General features: G+C 44.7%; 1 protein-coding gene across 4 annotated transcripts in view; it reads right to left on the reverse strand.

The window, feature by feature from the left end:
* GAK (cyclin G associated kinase) overlaps positions 1-21,310 on the reverse strand; it is a 1,908,861-nt gene that overhangs the window by 1,638,073 nt on the left and 249,478 nt on the right. For all 4 annotated transcript variants that reach the window (XM_086961822.1, XM_086961820.1, XM_086961821.1 and 1 more), the window contains exon 4: positions 6,218-6,332. In XM_086961822.1, the coding sequence (XP_086817948.1) occupies positions 6,218-6,332 (115 nt within the window). The remainder of the gene's footprint in view (positions 1-6,217; positions 6,333-21,310) is intronic.

Below are 21,310 nucleotides of genomic sequence, written 5' to 3' on the forward strand. Positions count from 1 at the left end.
GTAAAAACAACATCTTGTCGGATGTGCAATACGGTTTCCTCCCTGTTCACTCAACATTTGACAAATGCCTGAATATCTTCAAGCTAACTAATAAGTATACAGTTGTGCGCCCAGGTACAATTTTCCTAGCCTTTATTTATCTCTCTTCCGAATTTTATTGTGTGAACAGAACAAAGCTTTGGCAGATTGTTTTCTATTAGGGTGAATAGACATAGTTTTCTTTTTACAAGATCTACACGGGGACACTAATGCGACTGTACGCTATTCCGGAGATCAGAAGGTTTTACGCTCCTACCCTATACGGAGTAGGGTTCGCAAGGGTAGTATCTTGGCCCATTTTTATTTACCATCTATATCAATAATTTGGAGAAGACCTTACTGGAGACTTAGGTGGATTTTCCCCAGGTGGGAGGACTCCCAGTTTTATTGTATGCAGACGACGCTGTTGTAATGGCCTGGACCGAACGGGGCCTTCAAACCCTATTAAACTCTTTTGTTCACTTTATGAGGGAATTGGACTTGAAGGTCAGCAAGTCTAAGTCCTACATTATGCAAGTGGGGCCCAGAGTAGCAGACAATACACCTTTAAGGTAGGGTCATCTCCGATCCCTACGTTGAGTGTTTTCACCTATTTGGGGGTTTTGATAGATGCTAAATTGAAATGGGGCCCCAACGCACTTGCAAGAACAAGCATTAGAAATGCAATAGGTCTCGCAGCATTAGAGTTAGTGCTTTTAGAATTGTTTATGGGTTTTTTTGTAAATCTTTAGCATTTTTGTTTCCTGTAGCCAATGCTAAAGAATTAAAAAAAAAAAGCCATAAACATTTCTAAAAGCTGTTAGGAAAACAAAAATTAAGCACTTTTTTGTATATCTGAAGTGTGAGGGAAACAAGGATTTTATTTGGATCAAATCAAGACATTTTAATTGGTGACACACAAATCATAAATATTCACTCAAACCCGATTTCCACACATTACCAATGCATTGTTTCATCAGCAAAACAGTATGTTTGTCCAAATGCAAAGGCCATTTCAATAGAAAATATGCCATCTATAAATGACAGTGCAACACCACAAGAAGATTTAGTTACATTAAAAAATAAATTTAAAAAAAACAACACAGACCTAGCATCCATTAAAGCTCTATGGGTCATGAATGTTTTGGGTTCAAGTTGCAAAAAGTTTGGGAAGCACTGCACTATAATCAATAGATTGGTCCATGCACCGATGTTGGTCCAGAACATTTCCTACAGGATGATCTATATTATAACAATATATATACACAGACAGAAAACATTTCCTTCTTCAACCATCTTTCCACCAGCACTCATATGTTTCTGGATTGCAGCAAGTTTTTCAATAACACTAGACCTAATAAATGCTATCAACAAAGACTAAGCATGAGCTTTGCTCAAGTAACAGATGTTGAAGATTCTGTGCATTAAATTAAAACGCAAACAAAATTACATAGAGGTGCAGCATGTAGAAGGAAGAGGGCCCCAGAAGAAAGAGTAGACATAAGTATAATAAATGTGCTATGAACCTGGATTAATCGAGAGCGGGATTTGGTTATTTAACACACAGGCAGCTGTTGAGTATCGATATTGTTTAATATTGTAATTGTATTTATATAGTGCTTACTACCCCTGACGAGGTATCGAAGCGCTTTTGGTAAGTAGTACACTACTCCAGAACCCACAAAAGATTAGTGGTGGGTAAGTATAGGGAAATGTGTGGTAATTTGCGCAGTGAACATGCAAGTCTGTTAGTTGCACTGAATAGGATAATGGAGGGATAGAAAAGGGAAGAGTCTAGAAAGTGTCCTTTGGGAGATCATAGCGTAGTTCTTAGAGTATTGATGCATGGACGAAAACTGTTGCAGGTCTCATAATAAATGTAAAGAATTTAAAGAACCCTGAACAGAGAATAATGTGGTTGTTTAAAACTAGGGCTGTTCTTTAAAATACACATAAATACACACAAACACATATATATATATATATATATATATATATATATATATACACACACACACACACACACATACACACACATATATATGTAAAATATATATTTAAAACGAAAAATGTACAGGAAGCTAAGTGAAGCATCACGCTAAATTGTAATCAGAGTACTAAACCCCACAAGTCTGCTCCCCAAACATGATGGCAATACTTGGCGCTCTAAGATTGGAAAACCGCCAAATTTTCTCCAAAGAGTGTAAGCCATACATACTGTGCGACAACTGACCCTTGGTAATTCTTCAAAAGTGCAAATCCTGTTACGGTCTAAGGGGGTTTAGCTTTCTAGAAAAAAATGCACCAATATATCGGACTATGTTTGAAACATACATACCCTAAACGTGATGCAATTTAGAGTAAAATAAAAACTGCACCACCAGACATATACTTCACCGGAAGCAGGCCATCCAAAACTGGTTTATGCAGAAGAAAGCAAATTGTGCTAATAATTACCTCGACCATTTAGGCACACCGCACACGAATGGTCCACCCTCCCGAAACAAAAAGACATTTACTAATAAGCTCCGACAAAAGCACGAATGAAGGCCCCTCCCTTCCTGTCAAAACACCAAGAAGCGTGGCCACGGGACGTAGGACCAGCAACCTTCGGACCCCAATTTCATTCAAACAAACCTTTCCAAATTCTAGAAGGATAGAACCTCATTCTGAGGCCTGTCCAGGCGCGTAGCCTTTGAGATTTTTAGCCACGGGTTTCCGAGGCCTATAGCGCTGATCAGTGGAAGCTGTGGGTGCTGAGGCGCATGCTCGGAAAACGCCTCCCGGGCTCCTCCCTCCTCCAGCATGAAGCAGCTTGCGGCCATCCTTCTTTGGTAATCCGAGAAGGAAATGAGAAGAAGGCAATGCTGGAAAGGCAACTCTTGCAATGTCAGAAGGACTCACTAAGCAACACTTACAGAAACATTCAAGTTGCGTGCAAGTAACATTGAGGCCTTGTGGTAATCGAAGTCTATATATCCATGGTGAAATCGGGCAATTGCTTTCAAACTAATTAATGTCACATAAAATGATGTAAACCACGGGCCAAAACACCCACCAGTTGAAGCCTTTCAAAATCAGCGAGAAGAAGTGGTCTTGCAAGTGTTTATTTACATAAAGCTAAAAATCAACCATGAAATATAAACGTTAACGTTTTTCGCATTAAAGCACTTCGACATGACACCAAGCACAACAGAATAATAAACGCGTGCCTGCAATTTGCAAAAAAATACAAGACGGAGGGAAGAGAGGGGAGGGGGGAGGAGAAATGCGACACGGCGGGAAGAGAGGGGAGGGGGGTGGAGAAATGCGACACGGCGGGAAGGGGAGGGGGCGGAGCGGGTAAAACAAGACGGACGTGCACGCGCTTTTAAGCTCAATGCGCATGCGCATTGAGCTTAAAAGTCACGGGCACTGCAAGGAATCGCCACGATTCCTTGCAGTGGATAAAGAGTGGATAAGCCCCCATAGTCTCGCTTGCTCGATGCGCATGCGCATCGACAGGCGAGACCTAAAAAGGACCTGGCACGGGATATAGCAGCCATATTTCATTTTGCCTCTAGACTAGGGAAAAGACTGGTAGGGGCCCTACTAAAGATCTATAGGGCCAAATATATTTCCAAGGCAAATTATGGCAGTGAAATCTGTGGGTACATCAAATCAGATCTCCAAACGGTGGAAAATAAGTTCACGAGGCGACTTGTCTGTCCCCCAGGGGTACACCCTCCTTCACGATACACGAGGAGCTTGGCATGATCTATATCTCCGATTTAATAGCATTTCGCCCGGCTTTATGGTTAAAAATCTGGGCAGTTGAGGGGATCACGCTAAATAAGGTAATTTTAAAGGACTGTTTGGCCCTAGACCATGCCTCTTGTGTACTGTGGTTTAAAACTGAAGGAAGTCTAACAAGTATATGGAGAGGAGACCTCTTTACTAACCCGGACCAGGTCAACAAGACTGATTTAAACAACATCAAGGCAACCTTCTTTGAGCAGCAGATGGTGGCCCAGGAAGGAAAGGAGCTTCTGAAGCCCAGTGTTTGTCGTTTTATCATGTTAAGAACCACCCACCTGGAGGAGCCATATCTACTAGGCTTTATACATTCAAATCAGATTCTTACTGACTTGGTTCAGGTTTGACCTTTTTCATCTCATTTTAGCCTATCCAAGGGGGCAAAGACAGGGTCAAATACTTCCGGTCTGTGGTTGCGACAGAAAACCCACACAGGATATGTTACATTTTATGATGTTTTGCAGTTTTTATGATGCCACTAGGAAGTCCTTTTTAATCCCGGTTCTGAAAAAAACAAATTTTAGGCAAGTGCGACCCGCTTTTACTTTTTCTTTTACAAATGCTTATGGGCAGCACTCTTTTTATGTACTTAATGTTTTTAAGTTGGCTATTAGACACCAGTCCATTTGCGATTAATCCGGTTGTGTTAACACACTCTTCTAGGCACTATGCACTTTGTAACGTTTGGCTTTTAAGTCTGATCCCCTACAATTTTAAGAGTGGTGATATATTGTGTCCATGATTAACTTTTATAGTCCTTGTGTCCTGGTATGCTGCTGAAAGGATTGTTTTTATGGTTTGTTTTTTGCGCTTTTGTGGTTTTAATATCTGAAACCGAATAAAGATGATATACGAAACTAATACATTTTAGTGTCATGGCTGGCTAGCCAGTCCTGTTAGTTTTCAGGTTTCTCCTTTTATAGTCCTCCTTTTATTTCTTTGCTTCTCTTTTTAGTTTGCGGGTGAGTAGTGCGCTATACAAGTATCAATTTCTTCTTCTTCTTCTTTCTTCTTCTTCTTTCTACAAGCTTTGCTAACTGTTTACATGCTCACCGCTCGAGCAGCAGTGTGCAGCATCCGATGTGGAAACTAATTCTAAATCAGGAGACAGTTGTGGAATACTGTAGTCCATAGTGTAGGGTCTTGTTTGCTCATTCTAAGATGGCCAACACATTGCTTCTATATGCATACCCATGCTAGAATTTTATAATAAAAGTAGGCTATTTACAATACCTCTACAAAAGAGATGCCTACTAATGTTATGTTTCGTTATTGCAAGCATATGTCTGCAGTGTACATATGGCAGCATGTTTTTTCTCTCTATTTGAACTCCTAATTTATCGCATACATGTTGATGAGCTTGTGTGTCTTTCATTGCGGTTGTGTAAGAGGGTGAATGCAAGAATGAGTCAGTAGATGGATGCATAAATGGATGAATGAGTGCTAAGATGAGTAATAGAGTACATGTATGATGCTTACTGAGTGCCTAAACACATCAATAACAAAAAGGCACTTTCATTTATAAACCAAACTTATTGGCATTGCCAATTCTTATCTCCCTTTCTGACCACGTAGGTTAAGGACCGCTTTACATGCATTTCCTATCAATACACAAATGCATAGGCTTACACTTCATTTATGTGTGCCAATCCCAAAGTCCAGTTGCATTCCGTGGTCACGTTCCAAATATTATGTGTGCAACTCATTGAGACTACGCCGTTATTTTCAGTGTCCTACACTCCCTTTCCCTGTAGTTTGGTGTATTGGAGAATTCTTCTAATTTGTCACTATCCTAAGAGGCACACCAACGTTCGCAATTATACAGTACAGATAAGATACAAAATGTGTGACATTTTTTTTTCTGTTTTCTAAATCGTGCTAAATATATGTTTAACAATAATTGTTCAAGATGCCAATCAGACCCTTCTACATATTACTCAGGGGTGGTTTGGGTCTCAATATGTGCACTTCCCTGACACAGTAAAGTTGAATTAAAATAATAAAATATTTAAGTGAAAATGGGTGTACTAATTTAATAAACTAGCATTGTGAAGAAAAACGCACCTTAGCAAAACGATGATCTATGGTGAAAGTGCTCATTAATTTTGGCATTAATTTGCTCGGTTTTACCTGATGCATAGCCTGGAGAAAATGAGTTAATCCGTTATCAAAAAGACAAATCTTTAACTTTTTCTACATAAGCATTCATCACAAACAACCCTAGCTCAGCAAAGAGCGTATATTATATGAAGACACTCCAAATTAATAGATTCAGAATGCTCAATTTTTCAAAGCAGAGTTATATTTACAAATTTGGTCAGAATTAAGTTGCATTCACGTTTAATTTAATTTAATTATTCTGTCAGTTTAGTTGTCAAGTCCTGGAATAACAGGATGATCATACCTTTGCAAAGTTCGGTGAGCAGAAGGAACTCTCCTTGGCCTGTGTCGGACTCTTCTTTTCCTATGGACGCAGCAGAACAAAACTGGACTATGTTTGGATGACCTGAAAGCTTTTTCTGAAGATTTGTCAAGGAAAAGAATGCAAATGCTTGTTACGTTACATGCAGAATGCAATAAGGAGTGCTTACTCTAAAATCCAGGAAAACTAAAATAATTTCACGTAATAGTAAGATACTAACAAAACATTAATAACATTGTCAATCAACCTAACCCGAGGGCAACTGCACCTGTTTTCACACAAAATGCTGAGAAAGGCATGTTCTTTAAATGACTAACCCCCAGATGCATCGAGCACCGATTCTGCGAATTCTAATTTGCGAAAAATACCGAATCTCAAATTAGAATTCGTAGAATAGGATGCATCAAAAAATGCGTCCCAAAAATACGATTCGCAGTCGGCTGCAATCACAGAATGCGAATTTCGCAAAATCACACAAAAAAAAAAAATCGCTGAATCTCCTGTTACCTATGCTGAAATAGCAATTACCGAAATCGCAATTTGCGATCTCGCAAATTGAGATCGCAAAAACGGGAAGTCGCATTTTGAGCACAATGATGACATCACAACCAGGAAGTAGGCAGTTCCCTCACTCATTCTGAACACAGAGCTGGAGAGAGGAGGAGGCACAGCACTGAGCTCTATCCGACACACCCTGCAGCCCCACAACAGGACATGCATCCAATCCCAGAATGTCCCAGGATGTAGCAGGAAACAGTGCAACTGGCAGGAAAATAAAAATAAAATTTTCCGAACAGGAGCTGGAGTTCCTGATCCAGGAAGTCAGCAGGGACCACAATAGGCTTTTTGGGAAGCAATCCAGGAAGGTGCCTGAAGCATGCAAAAGGCGCATTTGGCAGCGCATCAGGGCGAAGGTAAACGCGGTAGGAGTGACCCAGCGCTCAATTGATGACCTGAAGAAGAGGTGGTATGACCTCAGGGGCCGTGCCATAGAGCGCATAGCAGAGAGGCTGGGGAGCAACGGGAGGAGGAAACCCCACAGTTGCGGACAACACTCCACTCGAGGACCTTGTTGAGGATACCATCAACCCAGCAGCCTGCGTGGGGGTCACTCAGCTGGACACCTCCCGACCCACACAACAATCCCAAAGTAAGAGCCATGTAACTGCGACCCCGTCCCCTAACAATGCCCATGACCCCAGAGCTAGCCATTTGATAACCCCAGCAATGCAGTCCATGCACATCAGAAACGCCCTATTGCATTGTGGGACCTGTAGTGTGACAATAGTTCCCCGATAGCCAAAACCTATCCCTAAAGCCAGCCACGGAATGCAAGCCTGCATGCATGTTGCAACATCCCATGTGCAAGATTCACATCATTAATCATGCACCCATTTACATCACAGGTTCTGCAGAACCAGAGAGCACAGACAGCGAAGCACTCCAAATTGAGGAGACCCCAGAGGAGACAGAGGGAGAGAGCCATCCTGCCTGACGACCTGGACCGTCACACACACCTGCACCAGTACCACCACCTCTCCATGCGGACAGGGCCACCCCTGCAGCCACAGGAGGAGTGCAACCACCCCATGCGTCACGCATGGCAGTGGAACAGGCCACACCACCACCCAGGAGGCAGACACACCGCACAGCCACTGTGCGGTCACAGTCAAGTGGCCAGTTAAGGCAGCAGCGCAACATGGCAACACGAGCTGACAAGGGGCAACATGCCCAAGATCCAGGGCTTGGGATCAAACGCCAGATGCTAGCTGTGCACCGTAAGCAGGCACAGCATATGGCAGCCCCGCGTGCATGATGCACATGTGCAGGTGGGCGGTTGTTCCCCTCCGACTCACTGCCAGAGATCTCCACAGGTATCCTCCGCTTGATAGCAATATTGTGGAGTATGGCACACACGGCCAAGATGCGGCGGCAGCAGACCTCAGGCTGGCATTTGAGGGCTTCACCAGTCTTATGTAGGATGCGGAATCGACTCTTTAACATCCCAAATGTCCGTTCAATTACATTTCTTGTGTGCATGTGCGCAGCATTGTAACGCCGTTCCTGTGGTGTTGCAGGGTTGAGATATGGGGTGAGGAGGTACTCACGGAGGCCGTAGGCGCTGTCACCTGAAGGAATAGGAGCAGAGGGTCAGTGCCTGCTATGCGCAGCTACATGGTCTTGACGTACTGTATGTGGGTATGTGTACTTACCTAGGAGATGTCCTTCGCTAAAGTCAACCCTGGCCAAGCGGGTGTGTATGCTGCTGTGCCTGAATATGAAAGAATCATGTGTGCTCCCCGGGTATTGGGCCACTATGTCGGTGATGATTGTGTTTGCATTGCAGACCATCTGGATGTTGAGTGAGTGGTAGGACTTGCGGTTCTGGGACATGTATTCTGTCTCAGCGGGTGGGTGGATGTGGGTACAGTCAATGCATACAATTACATGGGGGAATTGCGCGGTGTTATATAAGTCAAGCTTTGTTTGATTTAAGTCCTGTTGGGTGGGTGGGAAGGTTATGTAGTGGTGTATCCGGGTCAACATGGCATCCAGGAAACCCCATAGGCAGTGTGACAGTGTGCTCTGGGAGATCCCCCCTGAATATGCAACTATCCACTGGAAGCTTCCAGAGACCAGGAGGTGCAGGCAGCACAGGACCTGGACATGGGTGGGCACGGCATTGGACCTCCTTGTTGGATGCTGCATCAGGGGGTCAATGTCTCCGATCAGCTTGGTTATCATGGTCCCATTCAGCTTGTATTTGGAGTAGATCTCCTCTTCAGTATGGCCCAGGAGTGTTATCCGCAGCCGGAAGATGCGCTCCTGGATCCTGCGTTGGTTCCGGGCTGCAGCCTGGAGCCTCAGCCGCCTTGCCACGATGTATAGACCTGGCATTGTGAATGTCTTCATGCTCCTACTGTGTCTCCTGAAGTGTGTTTGTTTTGCCCCGCCCATTTTTCTTGTTGGAATTTTTTTTCCCCCAATTGAACCTCATGGTTACCACCTGGTTTGACTTCTCCTTAAATTGCGACTCGCATTTAGTGATTGTTTTTTTTTCTCGCAATTTGCGATGTTTGATGAATTGAATTTGCGATTTAATTCGCAGAATAAGTGGAAAATCGCTGTTACAGATTCGCTAAGGGGGTCCCACATTGGTTCTGCGAATTTATGTTTGCGAATTCGCAAAATCATGTGTTTTGCTTGATGAATTGTGGGAGCCGTAATTGCGATCGCAATAGCTGTTTCGCAGCTATTGCGATCACATTTTAGGTTGATCAATCTATGCCTAAATACATTTCAAACCTTAGCAACATACTCAAAGCTATAGATGTACTTGTTGTCAACACCTCTGTTACGGACAGCCTTGTAGAAATGCTTTATAAACTAAATAAATATTGAGGTCAATAACTCATTAGCAAGCAAAAGGCAAGAAAATATTCGATTACTGAGATAAAATAACAGTCTTTAGAAAACATAAAAGCGATTAAGGAAAAGATTATTTACCAAAACCCATAGTTGTGCACTTCAGCTCGATAGTCAATTCAGTGTATGGTCCTCTTTCTGAGCTCTCATTTTAATTTGTGTTACTTCACACTGATATAAGAGGTGATTTAATTTGACCTCCATTACTATTTTATTCTAAGCTATTTTGGCACCATCATCATTTCAGCACCCATCAGTAGGTCCACAAGAGTTGTATGTAAACTTTAGACAAATGCATTTTTTCGGGCTGATAGTGTTCATTTAGACCATGGATACTCACAATCTTTTTCTCAGGGGCCAAAATTGCAGTCTGGATTGTGGCCAAGGGCCGCACAGATGGGCCTGAGCGATTGGGGGAGGGGTCGGTGAGACGGGAGGGGTCAGTAGGGGCAAGACTACTTGGGTGAAAAAAGACCCTTTTCAAAGCATTACTAGACAACGCTGTAATTCGAAATGTGATATATTTATGTATGTACCCTGTGAGAAGTTAGCCTTGCAAATGATGTCCACTAGTTCTAGTGGGCACCTTGCACAGGTCTAAATCAACCCTTATTGATGGTGGTTGGAAAGTCAACCTTATAGAAAGCTATCCTAGTGGTAGCATGGAGAGCAGCCTTCAGGCTAAGACTTAGAGGCAAGTTAAGCAAGTTGTTTTACCATTTATAATCTCTTGAGTACCAAATGAAAGCACACCACACAAGGTATATATCAAATATATATGTATTTATTCTAAACACAACCCCTCTGGACTCTTTATGAGGTCAGAGGTAAAAGTACAATAAAAGGATCTTAATTAGCGTACGATAAATTGCACAGTATACGTTTTGCCCTAGGGGCCTCACAAACCATATACTAAAATTGTGGTATAAGAACCACGTGAGGATTATAAAGCAGGCCTAGGGCAAACGCTGGGGCTACTCTAAACAACCAAAGGTTAGGATGCAGGAGGCCCACAGGAGACGCATGCAGTGACTAAACACAGCCGTGGGTTACCATTGACTTTCTATGGGAAACGAAGAAGTGACAAAGTTACAGATTAAGGGCACAAAGGAGTGAACTACGATGGAGCCCTAAAGTACATGGTATCAATTTAGAGAGAGAATAGCTAGGCTGTGGGCCTGATTAGCAGGACAACAGCCATACTAAAGTCGAAAAACCAGAAATTCACAGCAAAAAGAGGGGGTGACCATAGGAAGCAGACCCTACTCTCCTACACTTAGGACTTTAGATTACCCTGGACGAAACTTTGAAACATATATCCTGGACCTTCGACATTCCATATCGATTGGAAGACGGAAGACATCTCCCTTGTGGTCAAGGAGTGACCACCCTGTTCAAATAGGCACCAGAAGCAACTTTGCGGGTCTGCATTGTCGAGGCTCCCGCCGGAACCCGAAGACTCTGCGACACAGGACACGGACTTCCAGGCATCTCGGACGCTGCTCGACGCTCCCAGCAAAGCCGAGACCCGTGGTGGACATGAGACGTGTGACCGGAACTCCTGGACATCCTGCATTTTGCAAGCTGCATCTTCTTCCCGAGGTATTTGGAAGTTGTGCTTTGGGGTGCTTGAAGCCCTAGACCCGAACAACATTTACACCGACGCTCAGGACTCCACACTCCACGAGTGTCCCGTGGGGCCCGCTCCTGCATTTCAGCTCGACGCGTCTTCCCGGTTCCTTGCCCGTTGGCTAGTGAGCCCCTGGAAGACTTCCTTTTAACCGTCAACAAAAGGAGAGACAGGGTTCAAGGGCACTCTTAGTCCCCAATCAGTAAGTACATAAACAGAGGAAGAGTGTCCGTCAGTATGCCGTTTTATATAGTGGAGATAGCACGTAAGAATATGAGGCCAGCTGTGGTTGGTCAAAGGACTGGACCAACTTTCAAGAAAAAATACATGATTTTTTCAGGAAACCCTCACTCACCCTAGTGGTGACATGCTTCATCATCGGGTCCACTGGGGAGATCGAGTACCTCCCCAGTGTGCTACGACGCCAGGAGACTGCGGAGCAGGTTTTGTGAGAGTGAAGAGTGAAAAAAAGTGTGGTTAAAAATGTCAGAGGTTGTCCCAAAAAATCATTTATTCACTGGTCAACTTGACATAATAAAATTAAAGACTATGTGCAGGGAAACTATCCAAAAGAAATACTGGTGTTTCCCTGTTAGGGGAAGGTCAACATGTTTCTGCCCTTTAAGTGTGTGAATTTACAGGGCTTTCGTCAGGACTAGTAAGCGAGTGTTACCTCAGCAGGTATAGGCGCGCTAAGGCCTACCCTGCCGTAGGCAGTGAAAGTTAAAAAGTAGCACTATGTGTAAAAAGAGGTGCGTTTAAAAGTACAAACCAAAAGGCTGGGGGATTTTGCCTCTATTGCGAGGAGCCCAGAAGTTTGTACTCAATGTGAACCACGCCCCATAGATTCAGGGGGGGGGGGGGGGGTGGGAGCGACAATGGCACACCGCCCGCAACGCTCGGCACCCACTCGGCACCTAGCTGTCCCCCGCTGGATCTCGTGGACATCCACGAGATCCAGCGGGGGATGATGAAGCATGTCACCACTAGGGTGAGTGAGGGTTTCCTGAAAAAATCATGTATTTTTTCTTGAAAGTTGGTCCAGTCCTTTGACCAACCACAGCTGGCCTCATATTCTTACGTGCTATCTCCACTATATAAAACGCCATACTGACGGACACTCTTCCTTTGTTTATAGACTTCCTTTTAAACCTAACTCGCTTTCCTGGTTGCTCCAGGCTTGCTCCAGCTTCCCTACAAAGAAGAAGCGCCCCAGACCTTGCTGGTCTGCACCGAAGCCAATCTTCATCTCCTGCTTGGATTGCGTTTGCGAAGGCTTGTTGGGTCCAATCCGGATACCGACACCGCAGTCAACTAGATCCTTCGTGGGACAGCTTGAACCCAGCTCATGGTCGTCGTCGAAGCCTCCTGGTCCTCGTGGCTGAAGAGACAAGCTTCACTTCCTCACCTGAAAGCAACCGACATCGCCTGGTTCCTTCCTGGTCACTGGCTAGTGACCCAGACTCGGTCCCTTCTGCTTTCAGGTTCTTCAGATCTTCAATCCACTCTTGGATCCACCCGGACACTTTTCCTCTGGTCGCCTGCAGCACTTCTTCGCAGCTCTCCATTGGAATAGACGACGAAACCGGACACGAAAAGACACACATGCACCCGGATTCCCTGGGTGAGGTAACTAGAGTACTCCGGTGCTCCTGTGGGTATTGACTCTCCTAGTGTCCTAGTCTAAAAGGGCTCCATCGTAGTTCACTCCCTGGTGCATTTAATCTGTAACTTTGTTACTTCTTCGTTTCCCATAGAAAGTCAATGGTTTCTCGCGGCTGTGTTTAGACACTGCACGAGTCTCCTGTGGGCCTCCTACTTCCTAACCTTTGGTTGTTTAGAGTAGCCCCAGCTATTCCCTAGGCCCTTGGCCTACTTTCTATTCCAGACGTGGTTCTTATACCACTATTTTAGTATATGGTTTGTGAGGCCCCTAGGGCAAAACGTATACTGTGCAACTTATCGTATGCTAATTAAGATTCTTGTAATGTACTTTTACCTCTGACCTCACAAAGAGTGCAGAGGGGTTGTGCTTAGATTAAATACATATATATTTGAGATATATATATATATATACACACCTTGTGTGGTGTACTTTTATTTGGTATTCAAGGGATTATAATTAGTAAAAACAACTTGCTTAATGCGCTCTCTGAAGTCTTAGCCTCAGACTGCTGCTCCATGCTACCACTAGGATAGCTTTCTATAAGGTTGACTTTACAACCAGCATCAATAAGGGTCGATTAGACTGGTGCAAGGTACGAACTAGTGGACATCATATGCCAGGCTAACTTCTCACACTAAGGACACAGCTCCTATACTTATACTAAGTTTCGGGGCTGGACTACCTGAAAGGTCCCTCCTATGGGTGGACCTGGGGAGAGGTTGGTTACACCCCCTTCCCCTTTGTCCAGTTTTGCGCCTGAGTGGGGCTGGAGTACCACAGCAACTGGTTTGAACCGGGCTATGCGTGGACCACCTTGTGTGCCCCAGGCAGTGTCTGGAAATGCATTTACTGAATGCAGCCCTCCCTGCCCAAATAAACTAAAGCCTGTCTGGGGAGTTTCCAGCACCTCCCTGGACAGGAAACCTATTGTCCAAGCCTTCCTTGCCGGAGTTTCGTTCGGCAGCAAGAGGTCAGTCTCGTGTCTGTGGCAGCAGCATCCATTTTGTGATGCTGAGGCTCTGTTTAACGTTAACCGGGTGAACCAGTAACTAAGGTACATGTCTTCTCCCTTTGGAAGGGTGGAATGCTACCCCCGCCGCCAGGACTGGCGGGGGGGGTGTGGGGTAGTATTACAAAGTGTTTGACACCTTACACAACATGTTTTGATAAAGCCAAACCAAAGTTAGCATTAACCGCGATGATTATAATGCACTTAAGAGTATATAGTATGACTATATCATAGAACAGCTATAAGGAGATGGTTCTGAGAGCTACAGAGGGGCTCAGCTCATGCTAGGGCACCCTCTCACATAAAACCAAGCACTCTGCCTCCAGGATTGTTAAGGCCTGCCATAGGAGTGACATATAGGTTACTATGTGTCTATATATAAGGTAGATATAGATATACTATACCTAGGTATGGGGTGTTTACACCACCATACCCAGAGTGTGTGAACAGACCTGTAGTGTCTGTTTGGAAGCCCAATCAGGGGTGGCATAATACATGCTGCAGCCCCTGGTATGCCTTGGGTGCACCTATGCCCTGGGTACCTATGGTACACTACACAGGGACTCACAAGGGTGACCCAGTAACCAATCTGGTATGTACCTAAAGTACATGGTATCAATTTAGAGAGAACAGCTAGGCTGTGGGCCTGATTAGCAGGAACACAGCCCTACTAAAGTCGAAAAACCAGAAAATCACAGCAAAAAGTGGGGGTGACCATAGAAAGCAGACCCTACTCTCCTACATACCCCGAATAAATACTGTCAATATCTTTATGCTTTCTGGGATCTGTGTGTTTCTGACCATCATTTCTAATCTTTGCCTTGTTTTGACAAGCACCCAGTTCCCTGCTCTTGGGCCCTCAGTTGGACACACCCTTCATTTGTCTATCAGAAGACACAACTCATACCCCTATGCCTTTTAGAGTCGGCAGAACAACTTTTATTGGCCCGGTTGAGAGTTTACAGTACCAAGCCCCAAGATCATCCAGCAAAACTCCGAAGCATACATGAAAAGTACATTGACAGTGGTAGGTTTCCTGTCCTCTGTTGCCCCCCGTACAAACCCCAGCTCATGAAACTTACCACACGCATGTAACCCCAGACAATACAAACATTAGTGACAGCAGGCTGCCATATTCTTAATGGACCGAGACAGTACATGCATAAATGGTCCCATACTGTAATGTGCATGCATGGGGCCCACATAATACATGCATACATGTACTCAGACCACTCTTCCTGTCCTTACTCTGCTCCTGCCCCCTCACAGTCCTCATATCCTGCAATACCCTTACTCTGCGCTCATATTTCACATTGCTCCTACTCACTCGCTCTCTTTTGTTTACTCCTAACCTATCCATACCTCCTCACTGAGCTACTCATTCTGCTTTTATGCTTTACTCACACAGAGTCTGCCATCCCTTGGTTTTTCGCTTCTCTGCCCCTTCCCTCTAACGTTTCATTCTATCTTATTGGTAATTTCTTGAATAAAATGATCTCGAAAATCTGAATCTTCAAATTTAGTTAACTTTTATGAATTATACATAGAAGGCTACTGGTTAAGTTTCCAAGCAGTGCAAATAGGGGACGGACCCCAGAGGGGAACGCTTAACGTAGCTGGGATTTAACTTATCCTGTTGGACTGCTTCAAGGCACATAACTTCGTATATAAACTGCATCTCCCACAATTACACCTATAAACTTTCCGTAGCACATGACAGCCTGTAGCATCCCATGTACCTAAAGTGAAGCCATGCCATAAAACAAAAGTCTAGGCGTAGTCCAGGGTTCCACATGAGGATATTGCTGGATCCTTATTTTATTTATTCTGTTTACACCACGTTAGTCCGGGCTAAGCTGAAAGCCTGAAACCCTAACCCGGGGCCTTAAAAACAAACTTCACTACAGAGACAGCTCTGTTTTAGCAGCACCAATTGAGAGATTAAAGAGGAAACACTGAGCAGCACGTACAGGCACCTAATCAAATACACTCAATAGCAAGGTGAGCAAGTGACACCAAAGAGGCGGGTGGGGGGCTATGGGTGAGCATGCGAGACACTGGTTGTCATTGCATGCCTGTTTCATGCTTTTCCCACAAATGTTAAAAATGTGGCCCCCGAGGAATTACAACAGGCAGAAATGGTGCCGATTCCGTGCCTGCCGATTTCCTCGGGGGCCGAAAGGAATGGTCTGGCGGGCCACATGTGTCTTGCGGGCTGTACTTTGAGTACCGCAGATTTAGATTAAAGGACCATAAATGAACTAGATGGCGGGATATGCTCATCTTGCAGGGGTACAACAGATTCACTCTGCAGAATAGGGTTTCTTAATTTCTTCAGTAATGTACCAGCAGCAAGAAGGAACACAAAAACAATGTTAAAAAAATAAGTTCAGCGCTCATTTTCACCACGAGAAAAATTTTAATTGAAAGAAATTAATGTAATAAACCAATTATGGTCAAACATATGATTGACAGCATGCGGACTAAAATAAATTTGTCCTGAAATAAAGAGAACTGGCTTACTTTGAACAAGTAGGAGGTAGTTTAATAAGAAAAACTGAAACACCATTCTACTTTTAGCCTTCAGCAGACCCTGGCGCATGGATGGCACCAGAGCTTTGTGGGAAGTTAGCCTGGCATATGATGTCCACTAGTTCTAGTGGGCACCTTGCACCAGTCTAATCGAACCTTTTTGATGGTGGTTGTAAAGTCAACCTTCTAGAAAGCTATCCTAGTGGTAGCATGAACCAGCAGTCTTCAGGCTAAGACTTCAGTAGGCGAGTTAAGCAAGTTGTTTTACCATATATAATCCTTTGAATACCAAATGAAAGGACACCACACAAGGTATATATCAAATGTATTTAATCTAAAAACAACCCCTCTGCACTCTTTAGGAGGTCAGAGGTAAAAATACAATACAAGTCACACAGTTAATATACGATAAGTTGCACAGTATACGTTATGCCCTAGGGGCCTCACAAACCATATACTAAGAAAGTGGTATAAGTACCACGTGAGAGTTAGAAAGCAGGCCTAGGGCCTGTAGAATTGCTGGGGCTACACTAAACAACCAAAGGTTAGGAAGTAGGAGACCCACGGGAGTCTCGTGCAGTGTCTAAACACAGGCGTGGGTTCCCATTGACCTTCTATAGAGTTTGTAAAAGTTACAAAGTTAAAGTTTAAGGACACTTCCGGATGGACTAGGACGGAACCCTTTTAGACTTGGACACTAGGAGGGCCAATACCCTCGAGACTACCAGAGTACTCGTGTTACCTCACCCACGGAAGCCGGGTGCATAGGTGTCTTTTGATGTCTGGTTTAGTCGTCGTTTTCTACGGAGAGCTGCAAAGAAGTGCTGCAGGCGACCAGAGGAAAAGTGTTTGTTTGCGTGTGTGAGGAGCTTGAAGGTGATCCTCTTGTTGACGGGGAGCCAGTGTATGTTTCTCAGGTGGGGGGTGATGTGGTTGCGGCAGGGGACATTGACAATCAGTCGGACGGAGGCGTTTTGGATGCGTTGTAGTCGGCGTAGATGTTTGGCTGGGATTCCTGTGTAGAGTGTGTTACCGTAGTCCAGTCTGCTGCTGACGAGGGCATGTGTAACCGTTCTTCTTGTTTCGGTCGGGATCCACTTGTAGATCCTGCGGAGCATGCGGAGGGTGTTGTAGCACGAGGAGGAGACGGCGTTGACCTGTTTTGACATGGAGAGGGAGGAGTCGAGGACGAAGCCTAGGTTGCGTGCATGGTCAGTGCGTGTTGGTGCTGTTCCCATTGTGGTCGGCCACCAGGAGTCGGCCCAGGCTGAGGGGGTAGGTCCTAGGATGAGGATCTCTGTCTTGTCCAAGTTCAGCTTCAGCCGGCTGCTCCTCATCCAGTCGGCGACGGCCTTCATTCCGTCGTGGAGGTTGTTTTGGCGGTGAGCGGGTCCTTGGTGAGGGAGAGGATGAGTTGGGTGTCGTCGGCGTAGGAGATGATGTTGAGGTTGTGATGTCAGGCCACTTGTGCGAGGAGGGCCATGTAGATGTTGAACAGCGTCAGGCTGAGGGATGAGCCCTGGGAGATGCCGCAGGTGATGTTGGTGGGTTCGGATCGGAAGGGTGGGAGGCGGACTCTCTGGGTTCTGCCTGAGAGGAAAGACGTGGTCCAGTCCAGGGCCTTCTCTTGTGTTTCCCATGGCAGAGTAAGGCAATGCACTTGATTATCTTCCAACAGAGCATTATTTGATGGGAGATGCTGCAACCAAACCAGTAAAGCACAAACTTGTACAAGAGCTCGAAAAAACTTTCACCTGAAGAATTTCAATTTGACAAGGTGTCCTCATTGAAAACTGCTGTTGTTGTAGACTATATGTCACAACTGCGAATGGTCAGAATGTCATCACTGCAAAACCTTGGAGAGGTTGTTCAGACTGTTCTACATTAATCAAAGTCAGTGTGCACCTTTTCAAGAACTGTACTTTGTCTTTGACTGTTATCTCAAACTATCTGTCAAAGAATGTAGGAGAATAAAATTAATGTCTACAAGTTGAAGAATTGACCTTGCCTGCATTAAAAAGTTGACACCTATACCTTTGCAACTTGATAAATTCTGGTGAACAATGAACAAGATAAACTTGGAGATGTTAACTTGCCAAAATTCTGCGGATCTGCTGATATATATATATTCAGAGTTTTACATAGCGCAAACTTGACCCAAAGTTATCCGGTATCAGAGCGCTTTACGCAAGCACGAATTGCGTTACATGAGGACACGTTAATTATTTGGTTAGGCTTAGGGAGATTAAGTGATTTGCCCAGAATCACAGGATGTTCAGAGTTATTGTCGAGACTCGAACCCGATTCCCCAGATTTGAGGTCGACCGCCCTAGCAGTTAGGCAAACTAATCTCTCCAGATATTGTGCTCCTTAGATTTGTTGCAATGCTCATAAGTCAAGGATTGTCAGAGTTATGGATACGGTATATAACACTGAGCAAAACTGGAAGATATCTTGGAACTGCTAGACCTATGAAGTTTATAAAACGATTTGCTGAGAGAAGAAGAATGTGACTTTAAAGACGTAGAAAAATACAGTCTGTGTGTGTGGAAAACGAGTTTGGACGGCCACACATTTAATGATCTTCAGTACAGTGAGTTCAAGAGAAGAAATGCGTTACTTACCTGTAACTGCAGTTATCCAGTATTGGTGTCTTTCATAGATTCACATGCCTGAATCATTCCCCGTCGTCGGGATGGGAGTCCCCGGTACATAAATATAGTAATGTCCTAAAGACATATAAAGAAGTAGGCCCACAGGCCTCAAATTAGTAACCTATCCTTGTCCTTTTGTAAAAAGGACCAAATTCTAGAAGAGAGCCAATCAGCTGCCACCTCCCTCTAGCACCCTCCTGGAAGGAGCCTCAGTCCCTCAGATTTTCGTACGCACAAAGCTAAGTAGGCGTGTTACTGAGAGAATTAGGTGAGCCCTTCCAGGGGAGGCGGGAGGGTTGATGTGAATCTATGAAAGACACCAATACTGGATAACTGCCGTTACTGGTAAGTAACGCATTTCTTATCCAGTATTATGGGTGTCTTTCATAGATTCACATGCCTGAATCAGAGTAGCAAGCAATGCAGAGAGCACATTTCGGATGGCACTGTATATACAAGTCATTAGATAAGAACATATCAAGAGACTAGCAGGAGCAAATAGACACAAACAACAAGTACCAATGCATTACACAAAAGAGAAATGTGTGTACATGAGAAGGATGGAGGGATGAAAGAAGGCTTACCTCTAGTAAAATAATGGCGAAGTACTGCTTGTCCTACCGCTGCGTCTTTCATAAGTTCAGTGTCCAGGTAGTAATGCCTAGTGAAGGTATGTGGCGACTTCCATGTTGCCGCTCTGCAAATGTCAATGACAGGCACACCTGCGAACAGTGCCATGGATGTGGACATCGCCCTAGTAGAATTGGCTCGTACTTTGGAGTGCAGTGGATGTCCTCCTTGTTCATGACAAAAAGAAATAGCTGCCGAGATCCAGCGGGAAATGCTTTGTTTAGTAAGTGGAAGACTTTTTCTGGGCGTGCTGTAAACTACAAATAGCTGATTTGACTTTCTGAAAGCTTTTGTCTTTTTAATATAAAATTTTAAGCACCGTTTGAGATCCAATAAATGCAACGACCTTTCCGCTGCTGTACTGGGGATTTGGGAAGAAGGAACGCAAAACCACAGGCTCATTGAGATGGAAATCCGAAGGGACTTTTGGAATAAACTTCGGATTTGTCCGCAAGATCACTCTGTCTTGTTTAAATTGTAGAAAGGGATACTGAAACGAGAATGCTTTCAGCTCACTCACCCTCCTCGCAGAGGTGAGCGCAAGAAGGAGAGCTGTCTTCCAAGAGAGATTTCAGGTCAGCCCTGTGCACCGCCTCAAAAGGATGCTTCATGAGTTGATTAAGGACTATATTAAGATGAAGTGAAAGGGTGTATTCCTCGACCCCTACACCAGATACAAAACCTCTTCCATTTCAGAGAATACGTTTTATTGGTACTATCCGCTCGTGCTCAAGCTAGGATGGCTCTACAGTCAGGTGGAATATTAAAATTTTGAAGCTCTCGGAACTCAGGAGCTAGGCGCTAGGCGGCTAACCTGAGAGATGTCAGATTCGGATGTTGGACTTGCCGGTTGCTCATTGTGAGTAGAGACGGCCACTGCCTCAGACGGATCGGTGGCTTCAAAGATAGGCGGTGGAGTTCCGTGAACCAATGCGGTCGTGGCCAAGTTGGGGCTATTAAAATAAGAGTACAAGTCTCCGCTTTCAATTTTCTGAGGACTCTGGGAAGCATCGGGAATGGCGGAAAGGCGTACGCAAAAACGTGCGCCATGCGTTTAAAAATGCATTCCCTAGAGACCGTGACTGGGGATGCCAACTTGCGAAGTGAGGGCATTTGTGGCGAATAGGTCGCTCTGTGGAGTGCCCATCTCAAGAAAATTTGGTCGAGGATCTTCTGATCCAGTTCCCACTCGTGAGATGCTGTTTTCGGTCTGCTCAACGAGTCAGCGAATACATTGTCCATGCCTGGGACATACTCCGCCCGAAGGGATACCTTGTTTGTGATTAGCCAGTTCCAAATTTTCTGCGACTCGAGAGTGTCAGCGAGCGCGTCCCTCCCTGCTTGTTGAGGTAGTGCATCGTCGCAGTGTTGTCTGTCCGGATGAGCACAAGGGAATTTTTGATTCTTGGCAGGAAAGCCTGAAGGGCCAGGTAGACCGCCCGCAGTTCGAGCAGATTGATGTTAAGTTCTTTCTCCGTAGGAGACCACTTCCCGCTTATCCTCAACTCTTCCAGAAAAGCTCCCCAAC

The sequence above is a fragment of the Lissotriton vulgaris genome, chromosome 3_1 (genome assembly GCF_964263255.1).
Source record: "Lissotriton vulgaris chromosome 3_1, aLisVul1.2, whole genome shotgun sequence".
In the NCBI taxonomy this organism is placed as follows: domain Eukaryota; kingdom Metazoa; phylum Chordata; class Amphibia; order Caudata; family Salamandridae; genus Lissotriton; species Lissotriton vulgaris.